Here is a 12,561-nt window from a genome sequence, read left to right as displayed (position 1 = left end):
CATACGCATTGCACCACAGTAAAAAAATTTTAAATAAAAGGCCCGCAAATTGGACATTTACCGTCAATAGCGTGCCGTGCGTGGAGAAAGGTCATCGTACTCAATCAGCTGTTATGGAGCGACGTACCCGCCGGCTGGCTCTCTCTGTTTGAGCTGCGCATGCGCAGTATAACTCACTCGACACTCCGCCCAGACTCGTGACGTTCCATCAGCAGTCAGCCAATAGATGCGAGCTTAGCGGAATTATTTACGATCCCCAGATATAAATGGTTAGTTTAAAAAATATGTGTCAACTGTACAATACTTCCGAAATTATAAAATACGTTTAAAACAGTTACCAAGACTCCGCTCATTTTATCTAGTGAGGTTTATGTCTCGTACCAGCATTTCGGCTAAGTTGTGACATAAATATAGTAACAGAACGTTTATGCATTCGTGAGTTTACGTTTTTCCCGAGTACATTTTAGATTGCCTCCTGCTATAATTACTCGGACTTTTACACGCCTAGGCTTAAATTATTATATGTTTAGAAATAAAAGCAACTTTACATGTTATAAAATATGTTTATTTTGCGATTTAAAATGTTCACTGCCGACTATAAAAGTTACGTTTTTCACAATGTTTTTAGGCCTACTATCGTTGTTACGTGATGTAAATAGCAGGATGGATTAGATTTTTGAGACGTAATTCGCGTGAAATTATTGTATTGGATTAAATGGGAACCAAACGGGACCTGAAGAATATAGTGCAAATAACGGGAAAACGTAAATAAGGGGTTTCACTACTTCCTTAATTTTTTTAAATGAACAAAATGTGCCATCCACTGGGATGTTTGATGCCCGAACTTGCTGGAACCAAGAAAACAAAACTTTCTCAAGCTCACTGTATTTCGACTGTCTTGCCATTTTCCATTTTTTTGAAGACTGGCCGAACTGACTTGCTTGTTTCCGAATCTCATTTCTTCTAGCGAAGATAGAATTAAGATTCGATGGAGGAATACCATAGCGCTTTGCCAAATCAACCCGTTTTTCGCCTGGATTTTTTTCAACGGCATTTATAATTTCTAAACGCTCTTTAATGGTTTTAACCTCTTTTGTAGGCCGATACATATCAATGAACCTTTACAAATTTCACACGTGCATTAGAGTTAAATGCGTAAAGCTAATTTACCGTAAACAAAGAAAATCTCGCGCATATACGGCCGGCCACGGAAACGCTAGGATGAACAATTTTGTCTATGTTTCTCGCAGGATTTCACTGCCGCTAAATAGAAACGTGTTTACGTTGGGCTAGTATGTACAGTATATCGACCACGGTTATATTGTTGTGTCGATTATCGCACAAAGCAAGAACTATCGTGCGAGCGTTAGCTTTCATCTGTTGTTTTATCGAAGTTGGTGAACCTGTTAGCAACAGCGTCATGCTCCCTTTATTCGTTTTCTTTTAGTAATGGCCGCCATATGTAAATATTGGTATTGCGTGTCGTGTAGACACGCGTAAACTGGAATATTTCTCGGGAATTTGAATGTGAAATCGGTAAAAAACCTGTAAAGTTCAACCCGTTAAACCGGGTTAAAAAATATTCTAGGGATGGGACGAATCCACATTTTGGTCGAATCCGAATCCTTGTTCGAATCCTCAGTGTTTGTCATCGAATCTCGAATCCCAGTCCCACACTAAACTTCACCACATGTTATTAAAAAAATCACACATTTATTTTAAAAAATTACATAGGCCTATGTATTAAAAAAAAATCATATGTGTATTTATAAAATTATAAAATAAGTGCATAGTGTATACACCAGATATAAAATAGAGACAAATAACCTCAAAAACCACACATGTAAGTGTGCATCTGTCTAATTCTCTGTTAAATTAATCCTTCCTATGTTTTCAATAAAATATGTTTGTATAACGAACACCATTTAAAAAAAGTTACGTTTTTTTCTGCAATGTTAAGTATATTATTGAAGGTTGGAAATGATAAGAGTAGTTATGCTAATTGACAAAATGCAGCGTATTTTATCTTAAGTTTGTGCTATTTCCGTTACCTTTATAATATAGTTTAGGTATACAATTTTCTAGAGCTGGACGAACCTCAGTTCTCTGGTTTCGAACCGAGCCGAACTGAACCTCATACAGAAATAATTGTTTTGAATTAAAATGAACCGATGACCAGCATTTTGGTCTTTAACTGAGTGGTGAAAAAGAAAGGTTCTCCAGCCATATGTAAAATTAAAACATTATATAGCTTAGCTTATATATATACAAATTTTTAATTAATTAAAATTGTAAAATTAAAACATTATATAGCTTAGCTTATATATATACAAATTTTTAATTAATGAAGAAGTTACATCTAAATTTCAAAAAGACTATCTTCCTTTTTCAGTGTACACTAACCTTCATTTAAAAAAAATATAAAGATGACGAACATTCAGCATAAGGCCACATAACATATTTTTGTGGTAGACATAACCTAACATTTTTAATAAGTAAAACTTTTTAATAGGACATCAAAAAAAAGGCGAATGTGAATTAAGTTACCTATCTACATATTTTTGTGGTAGACATAACCTAACATTTTTAATAAGTAAAACTTTTTAATAAAACATAAGAAAAAGGCGAATGTGAATTAAGTTACCTATCTACATTACAAAACCCGCTGACTGCAGTTGCTGTTTTCTTGGAAGAATGTTGCTCGTCAGAAGAAACTTTAGACGGTTTTTTGGGGTGGTTCTGGGTCATCCGGGTCGTCATTATCTTTTCTCAATTTGGAAAACTTAAACGACGTTAGCCTGCTCATCGCAATTCACCTCAAGAACAATAATATTGTAAACGTAACGTAAAAAGTGTGGTTATAGAAATTTGCGTCGGAAAAAAGAAAACACGAGAAATAATGATGGCTGCCGCGACTACGCAAGTCAACTTAGTACCGTACTGTAAAATTTACTGGACCAGTACTTTTAATACACAAGATTAAATTAATATTTTCATTACCTGACTGTTATAACCAAAAAGGCAAAAGAAAATAAATACATCCCAGTAATTTAAAATACGTAATTTACGTAATCATTTCCTATCGCATTTGTCTTGTGTTAACCTGATCATGTTAGTTTTGCCGAAATACGAGAGTTCTCGTACATGCGCTTTAGTTTAACGTATGGGGTACGCAATCTTTGGTGATTTTACAACACTTCTCGTACACGCACTATAGTTAAAGGTATAATGTACAATACCTTTGGCATTTGTACGATAGGTTATATTACCTAGTACGACAAATGCATACAAAATTCTCTAAAGCAAACAAAAAACAAAGCGCGCCTATATGAAAAAATGCTATGCGAGTTATGCGACTATTAATAATTTTTTCTTTATTTTGTTTGCTCTTGAAACTGTTGAGGCGACGACTATGCGATAAAAGTCGGAATATTACAAGTAATAGAATTTTGTTGAGCTGTTTTGTGAATGGTCTCAAATGGGGGTTAGAAAATTAGAAAAACGTAATTTTTTTTAAACGAACTTTCGGTTTTTCGAATATATTTTAAGAGGTTTCGAACCGAACCGAACGTAAGGGTTCGGTTCGGTTCGAAATTTTCAAACTTCGCCCAGCACTACAATTTTCAATTACTACCTAAAACTCTTAAAAACCCACCTCGAATCCCACCTCGGATCCTACGAATCCTCGAATCCATAGGATTCGGTATATTCGACGAATCCAAGATTCGAAAATCCCATCCCTAAAATATTCGTAAACGATGGAAACGGGATTTTTTTAACATTGTTCTTGCGGGATTTTTTCGGGACCACGGACATTTAACAATAAAACCGGGAAATTCTACAATGCGGGAACGAATAAACGAGGTTTCACTGTAGTTAAAAAGTCATCTGTCAGAAAGCAAAGAAAGCTGTATATACAAAATACGATGGTCCCCTGGGATGGTTAGGTGCCTTGGCTAACAGCTGTGAACTGACTCCACCCTCCCCTTTGTGGCATTCCAAAGTGTTAGGCTGTCTCATCTGTGGCCTGCTGACACACCCCTCTTCCCTCCGAGAGCTTTGGAAAGCAGTAAGCAAGAATGTACTAAGTGGCATAAGTGATACAGTTCACAAGCAAGTAATGTAGTTTTTCAACTAAGTGGATGTTCAGGAGGCAGTAATTAACAGTGGTCTAAAGTGGCATAAGTGACACAGTTACAGGGCTGAATGTGCGGTTGTTCAATTAAGTTGGTCCCATCGCTGTTTAGTCAGTTAAAGTAGCAAGTAGGGATGGGTCGGTACCGGTTCTCGGTTCCTACGGTTCTCGGCATTTTAACCGGCACCGAGAACCGCAGCTAAAATGTGGGTACCGGTACCGGCACCGGCACCGGCAGTATAGCAAAACCCTTTACAAAAATAGTCCTCCACTACAACTTAAATGCAGCATGAAATGGCTCAACTCATGTTCAATTCACATATGAATTATTTTTTTGGACTTCTGTGGAATAATATTCATCTCTAGCTATAAATTCAATTACACGTGAAAATTTTAATGTTCTCGTCACATCTGTAAACAAAGCACGTTATACAATCAAAACAACTCGCATAGTTTCGGTTCCCTGCAAGAATTTCCGAAGATTTCCGAAGTTTTGCGTTTTGGTATTAACGCCACTTCAGCCGCTAAATCAGAAGTTTCCAATGAAAACAAGCATGTTGTGACTAACCCTTCGATTTTTTTTAATTTCAATTTTTGAGAGAAATCCGAAGTTGCACGAACGTGGTAGGGAACCGTAACTATGTGAGTTGTAGGCTTCCCAAACATAACAGTTGAAGGTGCCATAGATACATGTAGTTCATAGATGTGTGCAACTCTATAACGTGCCTCAGCAGAGATGTGAGAACAGAAAGACGCCATGTTTGTTTCAATTTGTTTTTAAAAATAGGTAGTTAATTGAGTTCTTGAGACGTAAATAAGGGTGAGTGGTATATAAAGAATAATTAAAAGTTCAAAATTCCACAGTATATTTGTTTAACATATAATTTAATTAATGACTGATTTAAAATTTTTTGTAATAATTTTCGGCATTCTAAAATTTTATGCTTTTTGTGTAGTGCTTTGGACTGTAAGTTCACTGCATCTGCAGCCGTCTAATGTAATGGCTAGTAACTTTCTCTTTTAGGTAAACGGAATTGCTTTGAAGGGGGAAGGGGTTTTTTTTTTTATATATATATATATATATATATATATATATATATATATATATAAGTAAAGTGGTGTATGGATGTGTTGATGTAGGTATTTTACTATTGGCTGGTCAAACAAAATGCTTGTTGACACTTCTAAAGTATAATTATTCTGGCCAAATAGAGCAAATTGTGTAAGAAATGGCATCAGAAGTGTAGTAGTAATTTACTGTTGACTGTGCAAACAAACTGAATTCAATGTAGGTAATAAGTTTGATGGACATTTTAATAGTTCAATTCTTTGAAAGTTCACCATCATTGTCTTTATTTCCATTATTGTAACATTTTCTTTTTATTCCTATGTTTTAAAGGAGGGTGTATGTAGATTTCTTAAGGTAATTAACAGATTGATATAGGTAGTAAATTTTAGTTTTATTAAGTGTTCTCTATATTATTTCGAATTAATTTTTTTATTAATACATATTACATTTTTAATAGGTTGGTGTGTTTACTGTAGCTTGAAACAGTGCTTTTTTTGTAGCCAAAACAATAAATAGTTTATTACTTAAAACACCTCATAAATAATGTATGAATAATATTTTTTTTATTGTTTGTCAGAACCGAGAACCGATTTTTAAGAACCGGTACCGAACCGAGAACCGGGAAAATCAGGAATTGACCCATCACTAGTAGCAAGATACAAATTTTCTTTAATAATATAACCTTGCTTTGAGGTTCAACAGTTTTCGTAAAAATCGTCACATATTTGGGTAAATAATGTATCTTTGAAAATTTTGTTTGTATTGATAGTATTTATTTCCTTCTTCCACCCCCCCCCCCCCCCCCCTATTTTTTCAGAACACTAAACCATACTTCACGTAATAATGAAATGAAATATGTGGAGTCTGTAATTGATAAATTATTTTGGCAAATGTTTAGCGATTCCTCTCTCCATCATGATCTTAACAATCCTGATTGATGTGTTTCACTTGATTTACATCCGTGAACATGTATATTGGCATTAAAAACTGATTTTAAGATATATTCTGTTTACGTGTGATTTCCATATAAAATCAGCACAGACGTATCTTACCCTTTCAGATTTTGATTATTTTTGGATTACAGCGTGCATACACAGAGCTGCCAACCTCAAATCACACCTATCAGTAATGGCAATTAGGTATATGAAAAAAGTACGCGTAAATCATGCACGATAAATTTTTCCTGGGGCATTATAACACACACTCAAGATAAAACAAGGACAATAATATGCAAAAGAAAAAGAAAAATATGAATACAATGCAAATTAATGAATAAAAAAAATATATTTGAACAATACAATCATCTGAATATGTAAGAAATATTAATAATTTTACTGGATATTTTGAATCTTCAATTCAAAGTTAAACTTTAAAGCAACTGTCTTTTTATTTGCTTTTTTTTTATCCTGGTTGGATAAGAAATGTCATGTAAACAAACAAGACAAACACAAGGACTTGTAAACAATAACTGCGTTCGTTACTTTCGTTTCTTCAGATGTAGCGAAAAAACGAAGATATAGTAGATTTATTGCTCGTCACGGCTTTAAAATGTTCTGCATGTTTCTATGATTCAATATGCCGTCTACAGTCATCCCTTCCACCATGTGCAATCGAAAAGTCACACGTGCATACATTACAAAACCGTGGCGTTCCAAACATTTGAAAACGACAAGCATGGCCATTCTTTTGAATATTTAAGTCGAAAGCTCTGAAGACTTGCGTGTTTTTTTTTTCCAGATACACATTATTCTGTCACACGCTTCATTTCTAAAACCGGCACTGAAGAACACAACACTATCGAAAAACATAAACAAATTTCACGTCTGTAGACACGACAAAAACACTATGATGAAAAAAAAATGGCTTTCAAGAAATAAATTAACAACACAGGTTAGCCAAAGTACCGTACAAAAATTATCGTGATTTAAGTAGCCTTCAAACGATAAGTCTGAGAATATGTACTAGTTGTATCGTACAACGGACGTAATACCATCCCATTATTATTTGTAAACACGAGAATTAATTTACTTATTTCGACAGTACATCGTACATGCGCACACTTACTAGTTCCGTTATTTGTGCAACCAAGCGATGTATTCAAACTGCGTTCACGAAACAAGCACAGCAGAAACGGAATTTTCTCCGTTACCTCGCAGCACAAAGCCTCGTTTCCGTAATAAACCAGCGATGTTCCGTAATTCCGTAATTCGGGGTTAAAATCCGTAATAATTACGGAAAATCCGTAATGGTTGGCAGCTCTGCATACATAAAATAAATGAAAAAAATTTCAGAACTTGAATAAAAATCTTAAATTTTGAATGTTTTTAATTCTCCAAAATTGTCACTTGGGCCCAGTGGTCCCATTTGACAGATCTTGTAATAAGATTTCATATATTATATAATTTGATAGCGGTTGATTATTAAATACAAAAAATGAGCGAATATTGCAAATTGGTTTTTCTCAAAAAATTGATATACATTTTTTTTAAAAAAAAGATTGTACCAAATTTATTTTATTTGTTACATTTCATTTTGTGATCATTTAAGGTTCATGAAATATGTGGCATAAAACAGTGGCATGAGTTGAGTGCTGTTAATTTAATTATGTACACCATTTCTTTAAAAATTAAGTAACTTAATTTCTCTGTGATATCAATACAGTCAAACCTCTATCGTTTTTCAGGGGACCAACAAAAAAATTCAGTAGATGCGGACATTCAATAGATGTGGACTTCACTCTTAGATTTTGAAAAAAATATTTCAACCTCAAAATTAGTGTCAGAAATATATCAGTTACTTGTCATTAAAGTTTAATCAGTTGAAAAAAAATAAAAATGGAAGCATTTTACTTAATTCAATTTACACTTGCAAAAAAACATACGCACAATAAACCTACATGGAAATTAGTCTTTTTCAATATCTTGAAGTCTGAAATATGTTTACTCATGTCATCAAATGTAGAGCTGTACTGAAGAAGCCGATTTTGCCAATATTTATTTGAACCGGCATTTCTGCCGACTTCCGGTACACTTGTTAATTTTCTGCCTATATTACCGAAAAAACAAGAGAGACTGCCATAACCTAAAAATCCACGAGTACCCTTTTCACTTTTCGTAGTAGTACTGCATTCTTTCAGATTGCATTATTTCTTCGCAACATGTGCCAACCGTACATATAAAAATTTAACATGCTTTTTTTTCTCAATAATGTTCTTTAATTTTAATATGTTATAAATAAATACATTACCATCACGGTAAATATACATCTCAGTTGTTACGGTAACTATAGTGCAAATGTGGTACCTATCGTGCTTCTGTAGTATTATGGTATCTACAAAGAATCTTTAGTTCTTTTTATGGTAATTATCGTAAGATAACAATTGGGTTTGTACTGTAGTTATGGTACATCATCCATATTTCTTCGTAAGTTGTTGTTCATTTGTCTTTTCTTCATGTTTACGTGCTCCATTACTTGGCTGCAGATTTAAGGTGATTTTTACTACTTCTGTATACAATCGTTAATGTTTTTATGACGGTTTCTGTCTAAGAAATGGTTATTTCTGCAAAATATTTATGGTTAAACGATCATCTATTATAATTTATTGACGGGACCACATATTTTGTACGATCAATGCGGACAAAACGATAATTCGAACATCGGTACAAGCGGACTTTTCTAACCTTAGTTGTATGGCAATTTTGCCGGGACCGTAGAAAGTATACGATAAACACGGACAATTGATACATGCGAGTTCGATAGATAGAGGTTTGACTGTATTGTTGTTTTAAGTACTCGCATACTAAGCTATTCATAAGAACTTAATATATAATATACATAGGTTACTAACCAATTTGAACTGGGTAGAATTTCCATAAATGTTATAAATAGGCTAACCTGATACTATTGAATTGCCTTAATTGTGCATTAAATTGCTGGAAACAATTTTTCTTGTCAAGGGGTAAGTTGTGATAGGCCTGTTGGAGTGATTCGTGAACCTTCCACAAGATGTCTGCTATGAAATCCAGAGAATATCAAATGATGTGGCATAAAAGAAAAATGTAATTGGTCACTCACTCACAGAAAGTTATATATTCTTAAAAACTTCATCTTTTAAGTGTTAGTAGTTCATTTGCAAGTCATTTCTCACAAACATGAAAATTTTATAGGTTGGAATGACAACTCGTTTTGCAATTTTTAAATGCGGTGAAATACACACTGCTTTTATTTATTGCTTTTTGAATTAATAATGTTCAAGAAAATATAATGTACAGCTCAGCGATAGGCATGCCTTTATTATCATATCACGTAATGTTTGACCGAAATTGAGGCAAAGCATTAAGTTCAACGGATCTTATAAACTGGAATTTCTCAGCTTAACATCACTGTCAACAACTAATCTTGCCTGATATCTCAGTTTTTTTAATGGTTAGCTCCATGTTAAATATTTCATGCGCTGTAAACTTAAATAGAAAGATGCCTAGTTGATCGTATATGATGGAATATTGGAAGATGCTGTGTGTTAAATTTTTCATACTTAAAAACATCACTAAAAACACCCGTTATAGGCTTTTTCACTGTCAAAAAATACAGGTTATAGATTAAACCATGGCATGAAACTTTTGTATAAATATGCAATAGCTTTTAAATGCAATTCTTGATCACACTTTTAATCAATCTTCAGCAGTTTGTAAATGGTGTGTTGCCTCTTGAAGCTTATTAAAATGTTTTGCAGCCACCTTAACTGAAGGTTGTAAGATGAAAATAAGAGCTATCTAGTAGTTACGTTTGCACCCTAGGTTTAACTGAAGGTGGTGAAACCAGCCCTAAGAGAGAGTGCATGTTGTTTGTCACTAGATTCTCCACCCACTTCCTTTTTTCTACTCGCATGAGTTCTAGTGAATGCAGCCAAACAAAAGATAGGGCATGTTGCTAGTCATCAGTCCTACCCACTTCTTTCCCCCTGGATACTACCTGCTAGTGATCCAGTCCACCGATCTAACCATGCACTGGCTTAGCATTTTTTTGCGTTTGTTGCATGACCTTTTTTTTTCCACTAGCTTTTTTTGTTTAAAGATGCCATTTAAATATTCATAATTAGAAAAAGGCCAACAAAGAAGCATGTAATTTCCAGTATAATTGAAATGTCATTTAATCAAACTGAATAAAATTGCATTACACAATTTACGTAACTTCGAAGGTATTTTAGTATCACATACTTGTGATTGTGTATTTAAAAAATTACTTTATTTTCTAATAGAAAATTTGTACCAAGTATGAGTAAAACATGTGTTCTGATAAAGGTAGGAGCCACAGCCAACATTAGAACATTTATAAATTTCCATGGCTACATCTTATATTTTTAATGCTATATTGTTTTTATGAAAACAGCTGTCTTAATCATCATAACTTTTCCAGCCAGTAAAGTTGGCCAAGTGAATCACTCTTCCTCTGTCCTTCCACCATTGTAAGTTCTATGTGGCCACAGAGGACTACATAAAATATATATTAATGAATATAACAAAAATTGATAGTGAACAAATATTTATTGCATTATTTTGAATCTTAAAATTTTTTTAAATCAGCAGATCGATTTAGGCTATTGGTGCATGTGTTGTGCTATGATGAAATTATTGCTTCTGATGAACTTGTGTTGACAAGAAATCGAGCTTTTTAAAACTGAGCATCATGTAACGTGGGTTGTTATCGTTACGCTGAGCTGTGCTGTAGGTGTGGTAACAGTTGTTTATTTTTGTAGGTGGAAGAGCTGTACAAGAAGGCTCACGCTGCCATCAGAGCTGACCCTGTACACGTGCCCAAGACCAAGGACCCGTCTAAGATCGTGAAGAAGAGGTGGAATAGGGCCAAGTTGACCCTCTCTGAGCGTAAGAACAGGGTGGCTCAGAAGAAGGCTTCTTGGAAAAAGAAGATTGCGGCTGGGGAGGTGGAATAATAGCTTGTTTTGTTTGGCCAAGATGAAATTTGGTGAATAAAGATTCTTGGAGAAATTATTTTGTATATAGTAAGCAATATAAATTTTATTAATATATTTCTTTATTGAATAAACTTGTCACCCACATCCTACTGGCCCACCTGTCTCAACTGGCTCTGTGATAGAGGTGCGCAAAGCTTTATATTTAATTTTGATGGGTAGTCACAGCAAAATCCAAAAAAAAAAAAAAAAAAAAAAAAAATCTATTTGAAATGGTGTTAAAAAATTTAATAAGAGTGTCTGGTGATAATTATTGTATATAAAATTTTCTCTTGCCTTCCTTAAAGTATTTTATTCTTGATTGTTTTTAACACTTACTGTATTATGCATAATATCTTATTTATTCTTTCTTATTTATCAAGTGGATTCCTGTTTAACCCTTTCTATTTGTCCACTGAAGTAACAATTTGTATCTCACTATAGTTTTAGCAAAAAATTGAATGTGTGATCCATTGTGTTTATTCTAGTAATGATACTATATTGTGGCTATGAAATCAATTTTATTATTAACACTTTGAGTGCTGGGCTTAATGATGGATTCCCTTCTAGAAAGACTGGCCATTTTAAGCTTTTTTTATAAATTTTTAATGAAAAATTATTTTAATTATAATTGGGCACTAAACTTTTTTTGAAAGTTTGTACCTTCTTCTACAAAACAATATACAGTACAACCCGGTTATAACATTCCCGTTTTTAACATTTTCCCGCCTATAACACCATAATTTCATGGTCCCGTCATTTCTCCATTTATCACAATGCTTTAATTTCCCGCCTGTAACAATATTAAAATTTCTACATTCCCGCCTTTAACGTTCAAATTTGCTTTGATAACTGCCACAATTTGCAGTATCCCTTCCTTCAAAGTCATAATTTAGAGCGAAACCATAGCTAGAAAATACAGCACGCATATACAAACATCAGATGTTTACATTCGAGTAGTTCACCATAGACGTGGTACACACGCACTCCACAACTTGCACCGGATCGACTATCAATATGGCGTCCTGTTCGCGCTTATTAGCCTATGACTTGTTCCTTTATACTTATGATGCGCATTTTGTGCACTGATACATGGTCGGAAACAGTGCTACTATAGTCTATGGTGCTGGTTTTTGTTTCAAAGGTTTAACACCTTGAGATGGTTAACTGTTCTATGGATATATTCACGGCTTTTGTTTGTGGTTAACCTTTACCGTAATTATTATTATTTTTTTTTACTTATTGTAGTCACGGTCGTATTTAATTAAAATACGCCGTATTGAAATTTTATTCAGGTTTTTGTACGGTTATGATGGCCGATAAATATAAGCGAAAATATATTCTGTAGCTGAAAAAATTCAGTTTATTAACCAAGTGGACAGGAACCCC

At 34.0% G+C, this 12,561-nt stretch overlaps 1 protein-coding gene and 1 non-coding gene across 2 annotated transcripts in view; both read left to right on the top strand.

Moving 5' to 3' along the window:
* The window catches only part of LOC134536040 (uncharacterized), a 42,323-nt gene extending 31,111 nt beyond the window's left edge, over positions 1-11,212 (top strand). The window contains exon 6 of the mRNA XM_063375559.1: positions 10,960-11,212. Coding sequence (XP_063231629.1) covers positions 10,960-11,154 — 195 coding nt within the window. The 3' untranslated portion in view covers positions 11,155-11,212. The remainder of the gene's footprint in view (positions 1-10,959) is intronic.
* Positions 10,818-10,889, top strand: LOC134528663 (small nucleolar RNA SNORD36). Its single transcript, XR_010074416.1, has one exon. It is a non-coding gene; the product is annotated as a small nucleolar RNA SNORD36 (small nucleolar RNA).
* Positions 11,213-12,561: the final 1,349 nt, after the last annotated feature.

This window comes from Bacillus rossius, chromosome 1 (genome assembly GCF_032445375.1).
Source record: "Bacillus rossius redtenbacheri isolate Brsri chromosome 1, Brsri_v3, whole genome shotgun sequence".
In the NCBI taxonomy this organism is placed as follows: domain Eukaryota; kingdom Metazoa; phylum Arthropoda; class Insecta; order Phasmatodea; family Bacillidae; genus Bacillus; species Bacillus rossius.
The sequence above is the reverse complement of the archived record's forward strand: the minus strand, read 5'-3'. Positions and strand labels throughout refer to the sequence as shown.